This window comes from Euprymna scolopes, chromosome 18 (genome assembly GCF_053919585.1).
Source record: "Euprymna scolopes isolate OS-2025 chromosome 18, ASM5391958v1, whole genome shotgun sequence".
Classification (NCBI taxonomy): domain Eukaryota; kingdom Metazoa; phylum Mollusca; class Cephalopoda; order Sepiida; family Sepiolidae; genus Euprymna; species Euprymna scolopes.
Window position 1 is genome coordinate 24,007,494 of NC_136499.1, and position 22,498 is coordinate 24,029,991.

The 22,498-nt window shown below is 33.8% G+C and overlaps 2 protein-coding genes across 5 annotated transcripts in view; one reads left to right on the forward strand and one right to left on the reverse strand.

Moving 5' to 3' along the window:
- Positions 1-5,055, forward strand: part of LOC145297525 (dol-P-Man:Man(5)GlcNAc(2)-PP-Dol alpha-1,3-mannosyltransferase-like) — a 209,071-nt gene extending 204,016 nt beyond the window's left edge. For all 4 annotated transcript variants that reach the window (XM_080143445.1, XM_080143444.1, XM_080143441.1 and 1 more), the window contains exons 8-9: positions 1,343-1,479; positions 4,654-5,055. In XM_080143445.1, coding sequence (XP_079999571.1) covers positions 1,343-1,479; positions 4,654-4,909 — 393 coding nt within the window. In that variant the 3' untranslated portion in view covers positions 4,910-5,055. The remainder of the gene's footprint in view (positions 1-1,342; positions 1,480-4,653) is intronic.
- A 3,943-nt stretch (positions 5,056-8,998) lies between these two features.
- The window catches only part of LOC145297526 (max-like protein X), a 46,656-nt gene continuing 33,156 nt past the window's right edge, over positions 8,999-22,498 (reverse strand). Inside the window, exons 7-9 of the mRNA XM_080143446.1 lie at positions 20,444-20,528; positions 15,273-15,389; positions 8,999-9,742 (exon numbers count right to left, since the gene is read on the reverse strand). Of these exons, the coding sequence (XP_079999572.1) occupies positions 9,677-9,742; positions 15,273-15,389; positions 20,444-20,528 (268 nt within the window). The 3' untranslated portion in view covers positions 8,999-9,676. The remainder of the gene's footprint in view (positions 9,743-15,272; positions 15,390-20,443; positions 20,529-22,498) is intronic.

Here is a 22,498-nt window from a genome sequence, read left to right on the forward strand (position 1 = left end):
CGTCTCTACTTCTTGTTGCACATTTCTCTCTATCCACTTCCGTCTCTACCTATCTCTTCCCTTTTTCATCTTAACTATTGATGTAGATAGATGCACCTTTCTGTATGTCTCAATTGGCATACTTTCGTTTTAATGTAAGATGACACAATGTATACACTAACAAACTCTTGTGAACACTAGACACATGTATACACAATGAACATACATACACGACAAAGCTTACAAAAAGCATGGTTACGCGTGTACACCCAACCACCCACCACACAAAACAATCTTTTATTGTTCTTACATATTTCAAGTTAAATAAAACATCTTATTTGTATATATTGTAACTCGGTTTTAACATTGTCCTTTTTGAGGCCTCTCCTTTAAATGTTCTTCCCTTAATGTTGTCATTGCCTTTTATTCAGAGTTGTATGAACACGTATATCTGGCGTATATAAGATCGGTGACAAATATCTTTCTTAACATGCTTACCAACTTTCCACAAACCGGCTAACAGCCTACACTGCAAATGATAAATATTTACGCTACAATGTTAATACTAATCTCTACAATGGTAACCTTGTATGCTACAACCTTCCCTGGATTCTGAAACTCTTCAAAATTAACAAATACAATAAAACTGCATTATTTGATAATTTTTTTTTTTTACTCGTTATTTCTACTAGCATAGATATCCACGTTTTATGTGGGACTTTACTGTACACTTGAGTACCTTCTTCATGGACACTCTTGCGTAAGTGGAACATTGAATGAGCCGCACCAAATATGACCTTGCAAAATGATGTGCACCATCCCTAGGTTGGAGAACATTATCATGTCAGGTTTGGTCATGATCAGTTCAGTGGTATGGGCTGTAGGAGAGTATATATATATATATATATATATATATATATATACATACATAGACTATGACCTTGACCTTTGAAAATGGTGTGCACCATCCTTAGGTGGGGGGGGGACCATCATCATCATGTCAGGTTTGGTCATGATTGGTTCAGTGGTGTTGTGGGCTGTAGAAGAGTTGTACACACATACACATGAACACTACTACTTTATATATAGAATAGTTCATTTTTCATATTTGGAATTTTTACTACTTTTACCCTGACACATAAGTACCTAATAGTGTTTTTACTTAAAATATATCGTTTAAAATTTTTTTAAATATCCACTTATAATGCACAAGCACCAACAAAAGTACTGTCTGTTTTTAATGCCTTGATGAAATTATCAAAAAATGCGATATTAGATGTATTTAATTTTGAAGGTAATCAGTCGAGGAGTGTCTACAATAAATGTCTGCTAATCAAATCAATTGTTCCTTAACGTTTCTCCACAGATTGTGATTCCTCTTTTCACCTCCAACTTTATTGGCATGTGCTTCAGCCGTTCACTTCACTATCAGTTTTATGTCTGGTATTTCCACACATTACATTACCTCGTCTGCGCCACAACTTTGCCAACTGTATTCAAGTAAGTGCAATCTTTTCTGATGATAATTTGCCTTATTTGGATTAATCACACTACTACTATTCTCATCTTGAGCGTTATTCTCACAATGTTTCAGTCGAACCAGATATGGCAGGAAAAAGGCAAACCATCTATAGGACAAAGAAAAAATTATAGACAGGCGGAGAGTAAGACACTTCAAAGAAACAACACATGTTAGATGGCAATCAATTACTAAGTAGACCTAGTAAAGAATTTAACATAATATGGAAACTATTAATTATGAATAATAGTAATATATAATATGTAGTAATAAATAGTAACAGTTACATCCGTTATTAAAATAGGGTCTTAAAATTCATACTAGAATTGTCCATAAGGACTTATGGTGCAATGGTTAGAGTACTTGGAAAAATTCAGTTGAAAATGTTGAAAGTTCAATCTTTAGTGTGGGCGACCGAAAATACAAGATGACTCAAAGAAACAGATCTAGTATAAAATTTAATACAATATGACAACTATTAATTATCTATATCAATAAAACAGTAGGCATATGTACGTGTGTAAATAAAACAGTTGATATATGTATGTGTGTAAATATTTAACTGATAAACTCTTAAACTATTAAAATTAACAGAAAATAGTAATCATATGCCCAGCATGGTTTATAATCAGTAAAATCTTGTTGTTTGGATGGATGAATAACACGTACAGAATATGTTGGCAACTGGAAATGCAAAATGTTCATTTCAACTTGCCGACAGTTTTTCTATTACTTTTGCGCATGTGCAAATTTATTCATAGTTTAAAGTTGTTTAACTTTTAATCTTTCTTGTCTGTCTGTCAATAGCTCAAACAATAGGGAACACAGCTGGAGTGCTAAATGTTTGGTTTCGAATTTACCTGATGGTACTGAAGTCATATTTTTTTTGTCTTTTTTACATTTGGAATCGGTACAATATATATATATATATATATATATATATATATATATATATATATATAGGGTGATCCAAAAAAAACAAAAGCTAAATGGAAGCCATCTAGAACATATGCTGTAGAACGGAGAAAAAAGGCCAAAGACCCTTGTGTTTTGATGTGATGTTTTGAATATGATAAACAAGTTATGACCAAAGTTTCATTTAATTTGGACAAAACACTAAGAAACGGGGCCTAATTAGAGTTGGGGCCCGTTTTTTGGGGTCACCCTGTGTATGTGTGTGTGTGTGTATATATATATATATATATATATAATATTCAATTTTGATGTACATAAGTTAGCTTGACTTTGGCAAAGATTGAACCCACAACTACATTGTCTGTAGTCTGATGTTTTACTACTGGGCTACATTGTTTTTTTATTGCTTTAAATATTTTTTTTTTTTAGTGGGAATGCTGCCTTTTTTAAAAGTTTTATTTAATTTCACTTACCTAAGATAAAATTGTTAAAATTATATATTATGTCAGTCTTTTTAAGAAACTTGGTTCTTATTGTTGAGCACTTCAAAGTTGAAATAGAAAATCAGTCACCTAAGCTCGCACACATAGATCATGATGTTATAACCATTAAATCACTATGGCCAGATGTTACGACATTTAAAAAATAAATGTTAAAATTTCAACGATATTTCTCATGGTTAAGATTGGCCGTGAGGTTTGTTCCTTGCTAATGGAGTCAGAGATGGCTTCGTGGCCGGGTTCGAATCTCCCGACTGGTAGTAATCATGTCATCCTGCACAGATGATTCCCCAAAGAATGAAACACTAGTGTCTGTAGGTATTAAAACATTATTGTAATAATAATATATATATATATATATATATATTAAGTAAAGTGATTTTCAATTTGAAAATTTAAAAAAAATTTTTAAATTTAAAAATCAAATTTTAATTAAATTAAAAATCAGTATCGAGCTTATTATATATCTAAATTACAACGAGCATTTCCTGTATTTTAATTAAACTAGTAATTTCACTGTTACATTAAAATACACTTAGCTCTTTGGACTATTATTCTAATCTCCTTTAAATTATATATATATATATGGGCTGGATGGGTTTTCTTGGCTGTGATAAGGCAGTTAATCTAAGAGAAGTCAAACTGACAAAAAAACTTGAGCTGTCTTTGATGATATTTCCCATAACTGGACTGTTACTGTCATCCATTCAGAGTTAATAGGGCAAATAGGGCTTCTGAAAGAAGGTAAACTTTGAAAATCTGAGAATCTTGTGTAGGCCAATCATCTCATACCATTGGACCTTCCATATCTCACTCAAAAGTCGATTGCATGTTGTGCAAACTGAATTCTACAATTCTTTTTCTGTGTATTCTATCCTTGATACACACAAGCACAAAAGTCTGAAGGATGGTCACACTCAAAACCAATTAGATAGCCATCATATATACAAAGTGCCTTCAATAAATTTCCAAACTTTTACATATGGGCATTTTTTATTGATAGTACGCACATGAAACTCTAGTCCCCTTTGAAGTAATCTTCTCCGGCTGCAATGCACTTGTTGTACCATTCCAACAACTTCTGGATGGTCCTATGGAAGTCCTCTTGTGTGAGCATGTCAATAACCCTTATCACAGCCTCTTTCATTTCCTTAATTGTCTCATAACGACGGACTCTAAGGTTTTCCTTGAGCTTAGGGAATAACCAAAAGTCACAGGAAGCAAGATCTAGACTATAAAGTCTTGATGCCAATTCTTGGCCAAATAGTTTGTGACAAAGATGGAGTTGTGGACTGGTGCATTTGTGAAAATCTGCATCTTCAGCTCCTTGCGAATAATTGTGTATACAGTTCCCATACTGACATCAAACTGCGCACTTATTCTCTCTCTCTCTCTCTCTCTCTCTATCTATATATATATATATATATATATATATATATATATATATATATATATACACATGATGATCGTTCTTCTAAAGTGTCCTCAAGTCCAGATTGCATTTTTGAAATTCACCAGCTGTGACAATCAGGCTTTAGTAGGGTGTATTCCAATTCCTGCTGCAGCTGTTCATTTAAACCTGAAATCATAAAAATTGGTGTGTAAGATGTACAGCATTAGCATAATGAATTTTCAAGAGTCTACGACAGTTTTAAATGTCTGTACAAAAAATTCTGGAAACTTATTTAAGGCACCTCATATATATATAAACATTAGAACGATAACTTTGTTTCTTTTCAGGCTATTAATTCTTGGTATGATTGAATTGTGCTGGAACACTTACCCCTCAACCGACTGGAGCAGCGGACTTCTGCATGTCTGTCATTTGGTCCTGCTGCAGCAGTTATGGTCAAGCCCCATCTATTATCCAATGTGTATTCATGGAGACACAAACTGTAAACATGGACACAAAGTACAAAATAAAGCGCCAGAAAAAGAAAAATCTCCGTCCCCTCCAAAGACGTCATCTTCAAAATCCAAAAAGAAGAATCAGTGATGCCAACAATTTCTGCAACTCTTTGAAAATTTGATTGTGTCTTTGGTGCTATTTTGAAACATTTTGCAGTGTCATTCTGAAAGTATTTATAACAAAGATTGAATTTTTATTGTAAATAACTATTAATAAAACTAATTTTTATCTAATCAGGTTTATTTTCATTATTTGCTTGTAAATGTGCCCTCCTCCTCCTCCTCCTCATCATCATCATCATGGTGGCAAAATTATGGAACATTAAATACTCATAAAAATCTCACGACTACAGTTATTTTGTGGACACCAGAAGGGAAAATCCTGAATTTAAAGTCAACAATTTTTACAGGAGTCAGTAGTTACATTTTATGGTAGTTCCGTCTGCACAATGGAAGAGTTAGCAATGCATGTGAAAATGCCAATAATTCTCAAACCTTTTGTTAGATCCCACCGAAGGGTTTCAGTATTTAATTGTTTTAATTCTGAGCGATTATAGGGCCTTCCCCAGTTGAGGTGAGCAACGGTGCTTATGAAAAGGCCTGTTCAGTCGGAGGTGCAGGATCGACTTCCTGTGTGATCACTGGTCACAGGAGAAATGGCCATCACACGCCTGCTGCCAGCATGCAGGTCCAGGCTAAGAGCTCCCAGCTACACTAAGTCTTAGATCTCTGCCCTCTATCTTCTTGTGCCCTCCCCCTGCTTTACAGAATACATGAAAGTGACAGAGCGGCTGACGGTATAATTATATAATTAGATCCCATTCCCTTGCTGCCTTGTAGAGTTTACCTCTTTAGGCAAAGACTAGAAGAAGGACACTTTGATACAAAACCATGCCAGTCGGTCTGGTTGTAAAGCGAAATTTGTTTCAAGGTCATCAGCAGACAGATACAACCCCGCACTAGAATCCGGCACATCACACATGGGAGCCGCGGGAAGAAAGTGTAGGGCCATAGTGTGTGAGCTTCACTCTAGCAAAGTTTTATCCACCCTAAACAAAGTCATGCCAACAACCTTTTCAGTCCATTTCCTAGTTTAGTCACCAAAATTAATATTAGTTGTTTAAATTTCACTATTATTATCAGCCAACATTTTCTGTGCTTTTCTTTACAATTAAGAATGAATATATTTATGTATTCTGGTATATTTAAATAAGGCAAGTAAAAAGAAACAAAACAAACTCAAACAATATCTCCCAGATTGTATTTTTAGATCATTTGTAGACATTTATGCAGACAACACTACCATCTATGGCAATGCTTCAAAGGCCGGCAATGACCAAGATGTCCGATTCTATTTCTTCTGACCTTGAACACTTAGTGCAATGGGGAAAAGGTGGCTGGTTAATTTTAATGTATCTAAAACGAAGCTTCTCTCTTTCCATCATCAAAGCTCTGACCTCCACCTGGCCCCAATCGAAACGAATGGCCCCTGTCTTGGAGAAGCACCATGTTTTAACAAACTTCTGGGACTGAAATGAAACATGTACATCAAATCCATTGCCAAGATTGCCGGGAAAATGATTGGATCATTCTATTGCTCCAGAAAATATCTCACTGTTGATGCAATCCTCTACCTGTATAAGAGCCAAGTAGGATGGAGTACTGTTGCCACATTTGGGGAGGAGCTGCTAAGAGCATTCACTTCTAGTTCAACAGGACATAAAACCGACTTCAGCATCTGGTGGGTGATGTTCATTTTTTCTCTCTGCAGCTTCTGTCTCATAGAAGAGATATTGCCAGTTTCTCTCTCTCTCTCTGCTCTACTGTTATTTTCATGACAGGTGCTCGACTGAACTTCACTCTCTGGTTCCTCCAGGTAAATGTTTCATGACAAAAACTCGACTAGCTACAATAACTACCAGCAATTTCCTTTACTCTTGATTTGTGCCTAAATTCAAGCAAAAATTCTATGAGCAGAGTTTTTTCTAGAGCTACTTATCTGTGAGACATAATACTACAGAGCTGCTTTCTGGCTAACTATGACATGGTCGTTTTCAAGTCGAACGTGAACAGGTTCTTCAAGAGTCGTCCTCTAAAATAAATTATCAAATTCTAATCACGGTACCCATTACCCTTGAGCAGCCTCTGGACCTTGATGAGCGATGTCTATATGAAGTAAAAAAAAAAAAAAAAAAAAAAAAATTAACAAGCAATTAATTAATGCTTTCTTTTTACATTGAAGAACAGAATAGCAGCACTTCTTTATTTTGTAATTGAATTTCATTTTATCGTAAGTATATAGCAGACTCAATATAATTTTTAAAGTTGCAGCTCGCCCCACAGATATCCAAATTACACCAGGTTTCATGTTCTCCCAGAGACAATCATCGGATGTTTTTTTACATTTTCACCCCAAACAAGGCACATTGCCACTTTGGTGTAGGGGGCTACTATCAGGGGCAACAACTACTGGGGTACTATGTAGGGATTTGGGCAGCAAGATGTTGGTTCACGTTGCACTTGAACTTCTGCACGTCAGTACAGTTGGGGAAGCAGGGACCTGGAATGGAATTCCAAAGTCTAGCGGTTCTGGGGAAGAAACTACTGGAGTAGAAAGATCTTTTACATCTAGGGATCTCTACAGTGTAGGGGTGGGATTTTGCAGCCTGTCGGGTCTGTCGAGGGTGTTCACATCGTGGGGGCACAAGTGCTTGCAGTTCATCAGAGCATTCACCATTAAAATACTTGTAGAACAGGCAGAGGGATGCAACGTTTCGTCGATGGGACAGAGGCTGAAGCTTAGATGCCAGTTCAGGGCCTATCAGATTTGCGACTCTCTTTTAAACCTTGTCAAGGAGCGAGAGACTAGTAGCCGATGCACCAGCCCAAATATGACAGCAATACTCCATACATGGGCGAATGGTTGCCTTATAGAGGTACAGGATACTTTCGGGTGTTAGTAGTTTTTAGCACGGTAGAAAGAGCCCACCTTCCTTGCAGCGGCCCTGGCAATGCCCTCGATGTAATTGTTCCAACTTATGTTTCCTGTGAACGTTAGGCCAAGGAGCTAGAAAGACGTACTCTCAGATAAAGAGTCGTTGGCCATTGCTATAGGTGGTAGAGAAGGTTTCTTGTAATTATTGAATGAAACTAGTTTAGTCTTGGCAGCATTGAAAGTGACCATCCATTTTTGTCCCCATTCCACTACTGATTGGAGGTCATCCTCTAGTGTTTCTGCCATTTCTTTAGATATATGTTCATTTGTTTTCCTGTCGTGCCTGTCATAGAGTGTGGTGTCATCAGCATATATACCCATCTCAGAGGCAATTTTGTCGGGGAGGTCATTTATGAATATCAGGAACAGTAGAGGTCCAAGGATAGACCCCTGGGGCACTCCCGCATTTATATCATATTGTTTAGATGTACGACCGTCGAGGACAACCTGGATTTTTCTCTTATCTAGGAAGGATTTATGTTAAGTATTCTACCAGTGATACCGTATGATCTAATCTTCCTGAGGAGACCCTCATGCCATACCCTGTCAAAAGCCTTAGATATATCTAGAGCTACCGCTCTGCCCTCCCCCACTTTGGCCAGTGAATGGTATATACGTTCAGAGATTACAGTTAGGATGTCTGCTGTGGAACGGGCTTGTCTAAATCCATATTGTTGGTCAGTCAGAAGTTTAGCATCTGTAATGTGATGGACTAGAGCATGATTAATTAAGGTCTCAAATATTTTGGCAAAAAGTGGGAGGAGGCTAATGGGGCGATAATTTAATGGGTCAGTTCTTTCGCCAGAATTCTTGAATACTGGTACCACAGAAGCAGTTTTCCAACAGCTCGGAAAGCAAGATTCATTAAGGCATTTGTTGTAGAGTTTGGAGAACTGGAGCTACTTCAGCTGAGCACTTTTTTAATGTTGCTTCTATTGTAGTTTAGTTCTTATTTGAATTAACTAATTCACAAAACTCTATAGGGTGAATGGCAACTTTAAGAATATAAGTATATATTTTTTAAGGAATCCATATAATTTAAAAAGGGATGAATGTTCTTTTCTTCTTAAAAATGTTGTCTGTTTTAGCCCATTCAGAGTCAATAATTGAAAGTTTTTGTTGTATTCGGAGAAATGCGATGCCAGGTTTATTGGATATTTGAATAATAAGTAAACCAGCTCATTATAATTTAAATATAATTTATTCATGGTAGAAACCTTAAATTATGTACAGACGATATTGAATGTCAAGCGAAGCTGCCATATTGCTCTCGGTTCCCCTCTGGAATTCTCTAGTCTTTTTTTTAAGGTTCTATAAAGGGTGATAACTCTTTCTTTATTAGAGTTATTCCCTCTTTGATTGCTATAACAGTTTCATTTTATCATATGGGACTGTGTAAGTCAATTGTGTCAGGTGAATCATGGATGGGAAGTTTTACTTCCTCTCATCTGAAAATAGAAATTAGTTACAGCGGGAGGGTACTATATGATCCCTGATCTTTGACATTTAGCATCCCACCTCTTTACATGATTTTGAAAAATAGATAATAGGAATTGAATTTTCAATTTTAGACATTTAATTAAATTTTAATTTGTGAAATGTCATATCAGTGAGGATGGTGCTCAGTTAATGTTATTTTAAACAACGCGTTACAGCCAAAGAGCATTTTGCCGCCCCTAGTCTTTGCCTCCACCCCAGCCATCCTGAGTCCGAAATTGGTGGTACCTAATATATTATTAAAGAAATCTAAGTGTTTATATGAACTAAAAAAAGGAGAAATGTTTTTTTCCTCCTTTTAAAACAGTTTTTGTTTACTCATATATTCATCATCTTTCCTTTCTTCATCTGACAATGACACGTCTATTGGTTCACGTTTGGTTGATTGCTGACTTGTTGAAGAACCCCAACTACAAGTTCTTTTAAATTCTGAAAAACAAAAGGGAAAGAAAAGACGAATATAATTTAATAAATAATGATCTCATTGGAATTATGTTTCTGAATTTTTGAGATGAGGATTGGTATATTCGTATTTGGATTCTCAGACTACTGTTCTCTTCCTGAGTGTCATTTTCATAACTAGTATAGAATTTAACATGAAACAGTTAATTATAAATAATATATACAGTAAACAATAATTATATATTACTGTGTGTATATATATATATATATATATATATATATACACACACAGTAATATATAAATATATATAGTAATAAATAGTGATATTTACAACTAGAAATAAAATAGGTTCAAGGCTCCCAAAATTTGTACTAGAACTGTCTGCAATAACCCATGGCATTGTGGTTAGAGTACTTGGAAAAATCAGTTATAAAAGTGATATTCTTCTAAAGGCAGGGTTGCAGAGTTAGATGGTAAACGTCTGACTCCGGCTCCTAGAATTCTGACTCCAACTCCCAATTCCTTGACCCCTATGTGAAAATCTATTCTGCAGATCTATATACCAGCCTTCTGTGTGTTCGTCCGTCAATACAATGAAGACCATTTTATCATCCTGTAGGGTGGGGGGAGTCATCATCGGTGAGTACGGATATGGCTGAGAAACCCAATCTTTGCTTGAAAAGTTCTCTACACCTATTCAGCAAGCATTTTTATAAATACTTTTCATGTATATTAATATTACGTTTAACATTAACTTGTACGATAAATATACTCACATATACACTCAACCAGCTTTATAGAATAAGTTAAGATAACAAGAGGATAAAAAATTTACTATGAAATTTTATTATTTACTCGCAGTTCAGCCCGGCTTTGCTCGGGCCCTGTGTACTGTTCATAACTTGCCCTATGTGTGAATACACTTTATGTAAGATTTCAAATGTTTAGACCAAAATTTGTCTGAGTAATTTCATGGAGACCGCAGAGGTCAATTTTTTTTTTTACTTTGACCATAATTTTGACCCCTTAACATTTATTATTTTGGTCTCAAATCAAAATAAAAAGTTTTACCCATGTCCAAATTACCTACATCTAAAATATTAAGTCTTCAGACACAAAATTGGCGGAGGAATTTGGTAGTATCTGCAAGGGTCAACACTTTCAACTTTGACTTTTTGGCAGCCAAATTTTCGCCTCCAAACTGATTAAAATGCTTGTTGCATGTCTGAATACCCATTATGTATAAATTTCAAATGTTTAGACCCAAAATTGGCTGAATAGTTTGCTAGACACCACAGAGGTCAAATCTTTTGAACTTTGACCTCTTGGCAGCTCAAATTTTCAACCCAAACCGATTAAAAAGTTTGCCCTATCCCTGAATACTCTTTTTGTAAAATTTCAAATATTTAAACCAGAAATTGGCTGAGTAATTTAGTAGAGACCGCAGAGGTAAAATTTTTTAAACTTTGACCCCAATTTTTACCCCTTAACATTTATTTTTTGGGGCTCAAATCAAATTAAAAAGTTTGATCCATATCTAATTTTAAGTCTTCAGACCCAAAATTGACAGAGGAATTTGGTAGTGTTTTCAAAGGTTAAATCGTTGAACTTTGACCTCTTGACAGCCAAAGTTTTGGCTAAAAACCGATTAAAAAGATTTTCCCAAATCGCAATACTCTTTATGACAAATCTCAAGTCTCTAGACCGAAAATTTACAGTTATTTGGTCGGGAAATGTACACACACACACAGACATTTCACTTTTATAGATATACTAGCAATTCAGCCTAGCTTTGCTCGGGCCCTGTGTACTGTTCATAACTTGCCCTACGTGTGAATACACTTTATGTAAGATTTCAGATGTTTAGACCAAAATTTGTCTGAATAATTTCGTAGAGACTGCAAAGGTCAATTTTTAAAAAACTTTGACCCCAATTTTTACCCCTTAACATTTATTATTTTGGTTTAAAATTAAAATAAAAAGTTTTACCCATGTCAGAGTAAACTACATTTAAAATTTCAAGTGTTTAGACCCAAAATTGGCGGAGGAATTTAGTAGAGTTTTCTTTGGGTTTTTTTTTCGGATAAGATTGTAATTCTGGATCAATCCTGGATTAATCCAATTGCCAAATTCCATTTGATTCAGGGACTGGATAATTTTTGGATTACAATCTGATTGTTATCTGATGTAATGCACAGTGATTTCACTCAAACACAGAATTTATATTGATTCTGTGTGACGTCACAACCAAAACAAAAACAACTGTCCAGACAGGATTTGCAGGGATCCGATGAACCAAAATATCTTGATGAAGTAGAAGCATTGCAGTACTGTACAAAATATGATATACCTCCAAAAATAAAAGCAAAACCATACGAAAACTGCTGAATTGTACAACTAGTAAAACCAAAGAGGAAAACCATGTAAAAAAAAAAATAAATTTATTGGATTTAAGGAGTTGGAGTCGGATAAAAAATTCTGACTCCAACTCCTAGTACTCTTAGAAATCTGACTCCGACTAAAACCTCTGACTCCCTCCGACTCTGCAGCCCTGCCTGAAGGTTGAAGGTTCAATTCTTAGTATAGGTAACCAAAAAATACAATTGCAAAGTCTGATGGAAAGAGAACATGCTATCTTCATAAAGTAAATAAAGGGTTCCATTTGAAATTCTGTCCAAACTCCCAAGTTCGACAAGATACACCTGAAGAAGGTTGGAGGTTACATCAACCGAAACATGAAACTGATGAGATAGGTAATCCGATGAATCCAAATAATATGAATCTCATTGAATATTTTAATTCTTTTCAATTTAAATTTTGAACAAATTAAAAAAAAGAAAAATTTCAAAAAGAACAATCAAATTGATTGCTCAAGATAAATCTTATTGTAAAATTTTTCACTTAGATTTTTCTTATATGGAACTCATTCTAGACAAGGCATGAAGCCACTTGATGTAAGGAGCTAAAAAAATACTTCAAGATCAAAAACTTGCGAACAATAAGTATTATATATTCTGACCCAGAAAACAACAATTTTTCACTCTTTGTCAGAAACATTCATTCATGAAATATAAAGACTAAGGAACAAAATAAGGGAAGCAAGAGTTACAAGGCTGCCGAAAGTAAACCCAAGATCCATTTTCTACTTTTCAGTTAGAAAAAAACCCTTGAAAAATAAAAATAAATGTCCTTCTATTGATCCAGTAGATATCTCACTGCTGAGGCAATTCTCTACCTATAGAAGAGTCAGGTACGTCCAAGGATGGAGTATCGTTGCCACATCTGAGTAGGAGCTGCTAGACAGGACTTGTCCTGCCTTGATAGAGTTCAAAATAGACTTTGTAGCCTTTTCTCTTCCCTGCAACCTCTTTCTCACATAAAAGATGTTGCGAGTCTGTCTCTGCTTTATCGTTATTTTCATGGCAAGTGCTCGACTGAGCTTCAATCTATGGTCCCCCCTCGCCAAACTTTCACAAGAAACACTCGTCTAGCTGAAAACACTATCAATAATTTCCCACTCTTTATCTGTGCCTAAACCTAAACGTAGATTCCATGAACGAAGTTTCTTTCTTAGAACTGCACACGTGTAGAACTGCCTTCCGTTTGCCTACTTTCCAGCTGACTACAATATGGTTGTCTTTAAGTCCAACGTAAACAAGTTCTTGATGAGCCGTTCCACTTAAATTAACAAATTTACTGAATTTCCATTACTAACGATTACTATATTGTCCAATTGACTACTGTGCACTCTTTAACCCTTATCCTCAAGTGGCCTATGAGCCTTGATAAGTGGTGCTGCTTATGTAAAAAAAAAAAAAAAAAAGAAAATTATTTTCTTTGTTCTTTCTTACATAATCATTTTTTTTTTATCCCAGGCCCCCAAAATCAACAGAGATTACACCATACCTGTAATGATCTAGTTCCTGTTGATTTTGCAGTGGGGGTCATGTTCTGTGCAGTTCTAGGTGATCCCCCCTTCCAGGCTTTGCCTTCTCTCTTTGAGAAAGGGTTAGTTTATTGCTAATTGCACAAGGCGCCCTCACCGGGAATGCCGACGGGGCTGCCCAGGCACTTTTTGCAGGTCGGACTGCCCCTCCTCTGAGGCGCTAACTTCTCAATCCCACTTTCTGACCATGAAGTTCTTGCAGTGGGAAAGAACTAAATACCCTCCCTTACATCTTTATAATTTTCCATCTCCATTTGCTTCAATGAAAAAAAAAAAAATGTTTTCCTCTAATCTGTTTTCATTTTTTTTAATTTGTTTAGTTATCTGCATCATTTTCAAAAAATGAAAAACATATCTAACTTATAAGAATTTAACTTTTCCAACTGAAAAACCGATGCGTTCCTCAAATCGATCTGTTTTGAAAATAAAGTGTTGTTGTTTTTTGATTTGTGTTTGGTTATCCACAGCATTTAAAAAAAAATGAAAAACATGGAATTTTGACTTTTTCATTGAAAAGCTAAAAACATTTTACATTAAACTTTTGACAATGCACGTGCTGAGGATATCGTTTACGTAGACGTGGTCACAATTCTGCATGTTATTATCATGGATAACATACACGTATCGAAAGGAAAAAAAAAAGAAGATAATAACGTAGAAATAGTTTGATTCACAAACATGCACACTTATTCATAGAGAACCTGTTAAAGATGAACATAAATGGGTTACAAAACATGTAATATAATACACAATATAATATACAAGGTGAGAGTTACAGACAAGAGTACTAAATGTGTGATACTATAGGCTTCTTTCTTCCAAGTATTAGGAAGTTGGAGAGACGGAGGAAAAGAAATATAACAAAAAAAAAAAAGAGGAAATAGATTTATCGGGTAACAAAGGTGTGGAAATGGGGTTGGTGGAAATACAATGGATAGGAATTTGTTCACTGAGGTAGACAAAGGAGAGCTGAGATGTAGTTGTAATTAAAGTGCGACAGAGATGTGAGTGACAAAGCACGCTCTGAACATTCATGCATAATACCAACCTCTGGAAAAAGTGCATTGAGAATGGTGGTTACTATGTAGAAAAATAAATTCTGGAGCACAAAAGGTTGCTCGTTTTAATGGTACCACTCTCATCCTCATAGCTCTTCAACTTTTCTTTTAGTTAAAAATAGTATGCATTACTTTTTGAATAACCCTTGTATAATACACAAGGTGAAAGTTACAGATAGGAGTACTAAACTAAGACTATATTAAAGTCTCAATACAATAAATAATTACATGGATTGCCAGGGTCATATATATGTCTAACTCTATTGAATATGGAAAATATTACTTACATTGAATTTCCTGAAATAAAGAACTGCAAGAAAAAAGATAGGGATAAAGTCACTTTGCTTCCGGTAGTAATTGTTATTGCGATTAGGAAGGTATCTTATGAACACAATGTCAGGCCATGTTAAGATGGACAAACAGTTGGACCATGAATGACAGCTTTAAAAGATGTTCCAGAAAGAGATAGACTCTTGTTCTGTATTTTCCACAATTTAGACGTTTAAGACAAAGTAAAAACCAAAACTGGGATGAAAGAAAGAAAATTCTTACTTTTGGTTTGCAATATTCTTCCAACCAACTAAAAACGCAACCCGACAATTCAGCAAAATTCGCCACAGACACAGTCGAAACAAAAGAACTAAATAACGAGTCCATCACTTGTTTAAACTGGAAAAGAAATAAAATCAATATAAACTAAAAGATAAACATTGTGACTTTCAGGTTATTAAATTTAAAAGTCTGAGATTCCTTAGGCATGATCTGCTACCTGTAATAGTTAACTTGGTGGAATGGAGAAAAGGAAGCATGTCATTTTATAGAAAAATATGACCCCCCCCCCTTTTTTTAAAAAGATTTATGAAAAAGCACTAAAAATAATTCTAATGAGATTCAAACTATAATTACATTTTTATTTTAAATACTTTTCTCAGATCTGGTGTTAAGCAAACTGGAGGCTCTCTGTCATCAGTTATACGAGGGGTGTTCCAAAAGAAATACCTCCTTTTTTTTTTTATCCTGCCCAAATGGATCAGAGAGTATCACAAATTGTATTGTTATGATGACTGAACATGCATTCATAACCTGAAATTTTCATCTCTCTTTTGCAGATATTAAAAATGTGAGACTAAGAAAACAATCCTTGTCATGGACATGTATCAGAAGCAGAGATTCGTCATTGAATTCCTGGTAAAAGTGCATTGAGAATGGTGGCTATGTAGAAAAATGAATTCTGTAGCATAAAAGGTTGATCGTTTTAATGGTACCACTCCCATCTTAGTAGCTCTTCAACTCCCATCTTAGTAGCTCTTCAACTTTTTGATTTTAAAAAAAGAAAAATGGCAAGCTTCACTTTTAGAACTACACTCATATATTCCTAGCAAGCTCGAACTAATTTGCAAGGGTTAAGACACAACTGCGCAGCCTTGAAATCAACATGTATACATGAAGCTTAGTACCAAAAATATGATTCAAACCAGTTCTAAAATTGATCGTCGCATGATAGAACGTCATTCCATTCTTATCACATTGCTACAAATCTCTATCTATCTATACAGCATTCTTTTATCGACAAAAGTTAGCCTATCGTACAATTCTTGTTATGTTCCTGTGTTTTCTTGATTGATGTATATTTAGTGGAGATGTTTTTGGAAGTTGGTAACCCTTTTATTATTCAATTTCAGACATCTTTGGAGGATTTAAATCTGTCAGCTCCACAATTTGTGAATTACAAATTCAAATACATCCCCATGATGAACAAATCTTATACGAGATAGCTTTGAATTTACTTCACCCTCTAGTTCTTGAGAATCATCAAAGGACTGTATTTTCATCCTTACATGAACAAGCTCACAACGAAGTCTCTAACTTGATGAAATGCATTTAACGGCTGAATATTCCCACCTTTCTAGTGGTATTTAACAATAACTTCGAGAATAGAAACCATTTTATTTTTGCTGATAAATTTCAAGTCAGAGATAAGATTAAAGAAATTGTGTTATGCAGTAAAAGTAATTTTGAGGAGAAACATGAATTAAATAAAAGATACTAGCAAGACCCGTGTACTGGCGTTTCCCGGTGAAAATATGGCACAAAGCCAGAACTTATTTGATAAAGTCTAACCACATTGAATTTATATATGGTGTTTGCATTTTTAAAGTGAGACAGGAATAAATGACTTTGTTTTATTATATACTAGCAGGGATATCCGGCGTTGTCTGAGTCCACAAATAATAAATAGAAGAAATGAAGTTCCGTTTGGACACACCTGCTATACTAAGGATATTGAACACTTTTTTATTACTATATATCAATTCCATCATGGGAAACTTTGATAAAATTTTCTTGTAAATTATGCGACAGTTCTACCTCCATCCCTATCTAAGTATATGGAGGGGAAATTTGTTAACTGTACTTTAATGTAACAATTCAAAAAAACGATAAAATTTTGATTTAACTTGAAAATCCTACTTCAAAAACGGATAAAAATATGAAAATGTAAACTGCATAAGTGTTTTATTGCTGATTACTTATTGTGTTATTAAAAGGAAAAAAATTACCAGTGCTGAGCGTGAACGCCATAAGCAAACACACTAGCCATTAAACTAACATTGTAATGATGTTATGACATTGCAAATTTATTTTTTTAAAATGAGGATAGGAATGAGCAGTATTCACACATGCGTAGATTGTAATTGTTAAGAGCATTGAAGGCAAGATTTTTACTCCCCCCTTCCCCCTTTAAGATTTGTACCCCAAAGAATGGACGATTTTTTTTTTCTAATTTTTAGATATTATACATCCGGATCTCTGTTCTTTTGATCAATACCATATTCATAATGGTCCGCTTTTTATTTTTTGACTTTGAGCTGGACATACAAACACACATAAATTTTGTTAGGACGATACAAAAGTATAATGCAAGGGGAGTAATTCTTTACTTCTTTGAGCAAAGTTGCCTCTCCTTGTCAGAGTCCTAAACTTTAAATTCTCGCGAGATCAACGACCGGAAGTAGAGAGTAGAAGGAAAAACAGTGACTTCCAAAATGGAGAATGAGCATCATTCCCGTTCGTTCCACTTATCATACTTTCATGTATTATGTTTGAATTGTCAGTACGTGTGTGTGTGTCTTCATAATAAACGTGTATTGTCATGTAATAGCAAGTGATTTTCTTATTTGTTCATAATTATTAGCATTACAAGCGTATGCTGTATTTTCATGGACATCGGCAATATTACATACCTAATGTGCTTCAACAAGTTATATCTTTTTTATTTTTTGGTCAATTTTTAAAAGAATTACATTGATGGAAAGAGAATAAAATAAGCATTCCAATGTTGTTAATTTATTTTTCTTTTATGCGTTCAATGTTTTTATGCTCCACGTTAAAAATGAAAAAACAGTAAAAAATGATGACAACAAAAAGGGAAACACTTTTTTTCAATGTTTTCATTTTATACGTTACGTTTGGAAACATATGCGCGGGGTTAAATTTGATTGGATATGGCTGAAATTTTACAGGCTATATAAGCATAGAAGTCCATCTCTACTGGTGTTTGATTTTTATTTTTACGACGACAGGAAGCAAAATTACGACCGAGCAAAGTTGACAAAGAATATTTCAAAATTGATAAGATAAATCGGTATATATCATCCATTTTCATGTATAATATGTAAATATTTGATAATTATTAATTGTGTGGAATTTTCTTTAAAATGTTATCTTTTATAGAAATCAAATTCGCTTACAGAAAAACGGTTGCTAAGCGCGTCATGCACTGAGCTGACTAAAGCATTCTCTTAAAAATAGAAAACTGTTTCTGCTTTCGTCTTACTAGACGAGTCATTTTTTATTCTGAGTTAGTCAATTTAAAAAAATTATTTTCAAGTTTTTCAAATTTGATTTCAAAACAATACTATTTTGTTATTTTTAATGCTTTTAGTACAAATCCACTAAAAGCGTTAAAAAACAACAAAATTACTAAGTATATGCGTTCAACTTATTTATACTTAAGGTAGAATTGTTTTTTAGTGGTCAAAAAAACCCAAAAAACACAACAAATAAAAGGTACTTGTGCACTTATGCTACCATGCTGAAATTATAACGTCATTATTAGAAACCCATTCTTAATATGGGGAAGGAGAGTGTTTTTTGTTAACTATTTTGTACTTTCAACTAACAATTAAATAAAAAAGACATTGTGAAACTTGAATTTATTTTTAACTCATTGTCAAGACCATTTTTTCGAATCTGTAAAACAAACCCGTTTTTTTGTTTTTTTTAACTGAGGATATCTAAATAATAATAATTAAGCGGTCCGATAAAGAATTTCATTGTGATGCATTTTGTAAATTTTTATCTTGTTTTCACCTTAACATTTTTCATTAAAATTACTACCTTTAAAGGTTTTCGAGTATGCTGAAAACGAATATAGCATTTAAATTTTCCGCAAATAAGTAGCTTTCCAGCAATGTCATTTCTTATGTTATTGCTGGTGGCCATCTTCATATGCGTGCTTGTGCATAGTTTCTCGGGGTTGTACTGGCACATACTAAGATGGCCACCAGCGATAACATAAGAAATGACATTGCTTAATATCCGGAAAACAAAATTTAAATGCAATATTCGTTTTCAGCATACCCTAAAACCTATAAAAGTAATCATTTTAAATGTTAAGGTGGAAACAAGGTAAAAAATTACCAGTTTATTTCTTTGTTTACATAATTGAATTTTCAGTAAAACAACTGAATAGAAATGACAAAAATTACCATCAACTGGTAAATATATAGTTGTTGCTTATCAGGATTTCTGGTATCCTGGTACTGTGAAAGTTACATCAAGGATTCATGTAGAGTACGATTTATGGTTACATCTCAGAAAATAGGGATATATTTTGGGCCAGATAGAGAGGATTTACAAAATTGAAAATTGGACTGGTCCCAAAATGTATAACTTCTGCTAGACTATGGGAATTTCCATCTTTTACAGTAATCCAAAATCTATATGAAAAATTTTCTTTGATTTATTTTTTAGATTAATTCATATCTACTCAATTTTTTTTTTCTTTGAGAGGAGTAGTAAATTCCGGCCATGAATGCTCTTTAGATTAAGCTTTCCTTTGGTGAGTAGGCAGGAAAATGCCTATTCTCAATAAAGCTGTATTTAAATACTACTATAATACTTAGTTTTGTTCATAAATAGACACTCACTGGCTTATGGTAAGATTTGACTGCATAATCAGAAAGAGCACACAATTTTACATAAGACTGCCAAGTTTCATGAGAATAACTTGAAAAATAAATAAATGGTGGCAAAATTACCGAATTTCTTTAAATGTTGAGGGCCGTAATTTAACCCACTTTTTCTAAAGAAAAATGTCCACGGAAAAGCCATAATTTTGGCACTTAAAATTCTCATAACTTTTGAACTACTGATGGTATTTGCATAATTCAAACGGTTTTAAGCATTATTTCCATAGCTCTTTTCATGCAAGTTGATAAAATAAGAATTATCTAAAAAGAAAAAATCAATTTGTAATGCTATAATTAATTCTTTAATCATGTGCTGCTAACATACCCACGTGAAAGCTGGACACCCTGCGGTATGTTATATTGATCCTAACGCATCCCACTATATAACACATTCACACAGATGTTTGCCCTTTATATAATAGATAAATAAGATAGATAAAAAAGAAAAACAATTTAACTCAAGATTTTTACCACTTGAAATTTCATTTCATCTGAGACTTGATTCTGTCCTGCTTGCGGTGTATTCTGATGTGTCTTAACAATATGCTCATAATTTCTGAAAAATAAAAAGCAATGCTTCCAATATAGAAAATATTTTCAATCGGACTTTAAAAGTTGGACCTAAATAGCATTTAAGCTGACAAATAAAATTTTCATTTATTATGCAACAATATATACATATTTAAAAAAAATAATTGATCTAGTTCAATAGTTAACTAATATGAAGACATTCTTAAATAAACACCTAAAAAGAAAAATCAGCTAAACTATTATTCTTTTGATAATAGTATGTGCCATTCTTAATTCAATTATAGATTACCAAAATCTGAGTAAATTTAGATTACTTTAAGATCATCAGAAAAAGAGGAGGATATACTACTTCATGTTTCTCATCACTTGTTCCTTAAATTCAAGAGTTGAGTATTTGAGTCATAGACTTGGTCAAATGGCTTTTCTCCACTTGATTTGGTCCATTGCTAGTGATTCCGTTAACCTATGATGTTTCAGGTCCTGCTTGATGCTATCACTCCACCCTTTCCAAGATCGACTTAGGGGACATCAAAGTTAATGATTTTCCTTGGTCACTTGTCGACTGCCATGCGTTAGATGTGGTTAAACCATGTCAGTCTTCTTGATGTACGTTATCTACTAGGTCACAGATTTTTATAGACAATCTTGTATGAATTTTAAGAGGCTTAAGCGTATTTTTGTTTATTATTACTATATATATTTTTTTATTTTTAAATACAAATCAAACATAAAAAATGTTCCTCTAAGTAGATGTTTTTCTTTTTATGCTTGACTTATATTTTGTTTTAAATATTCCCCCGAAGTTTAAAACAAAATAAATAAAAAAAAATAAATAAAAAACAGTAATAACCAATTGTTGTGCTTTAATTTGTCATACATTAATAGTAAAAACATATTTTAGATCCAGATTACTGTACCGTTGAAAAGGAAAGAAAAAATCCGGGTTGGCATATTTTCCTTTTTAACAAAAGCATTTATTTATTACCGTTACTTAAAAGTCTGTTGTCATCGTCCATCTTGCCTGGTGCACACTTTTATTCTCCAACTTCACGCCGACCATAGCCAGCCATTTCTCACCTTCGACTTTACACATTCATTTTCTTCGACGCCGACTTTGTTTCTCCGACCAGGTAGTGTCCTTTTTTTCCGGCTACTGCTGCTAATATTTTCCCCACACATTCTGTTACATTATTTGGGGCAAAAATATTTAATCTTCTTGAATTTTTATTTTTGTCCCAATTCAGTGCTGTATTTTCCCCCACTTTAAAAAATGTCTAACTCTTCCTTCCCGGGAAGGTAAATAAATAAAGACACTGCATCTTCCTAAATAAAAAAAAAAAAAAAGAAAACAAACCTTTTTTTAAATATTTAATAGATATTAATAAAGTTATTTTATATTTTCAAATCCATAAAAGAAAAAATATATGCATAAAAAAAACATTCTGAATTAATTAAAAAGTAAAAACTAAAATCAAGCCACAATTGTTATTATAGTTATTTTGTTTTATGAAATATCAACCCTTTTCAGGTTATTTAATGCCGAATACAGTAATTTTGAAAAAACATTTTTATCCTTCAAATTCTTTATCTTCAAATATTTATTATGTTTGGTTAGGTTGTTTTGTTTTGTGGCATATCAACTCTTTTTGGGTTCATTTTAGCAAAAGTTTTATGAAATTTAAGAAAAGAATGTTTTCAATGTAAAAGAAAAAACAGGCAGTAAAAGCTTAATAAGCTGGTGTTCCTATAAAGATACTTTAAAATAGTAAAAAAAAATGGTGCAAAAAAAGTGGGGATGGTGATATAATTAAAGTGTGTCTGTAGAATGAAATATGAGAGAACCACGTACGTTCAGTATTAGGCGTTGACATTAAAGCCATAGTTGAAACTGGATAGCAGCCAGTAAGAAAAACAGCTTTTTTTAAGAGTGTTACACAATGAGTTAATCAGATCAATGTAGAAAGTTATGTATTCACTGAAAATGAACAATAGCTT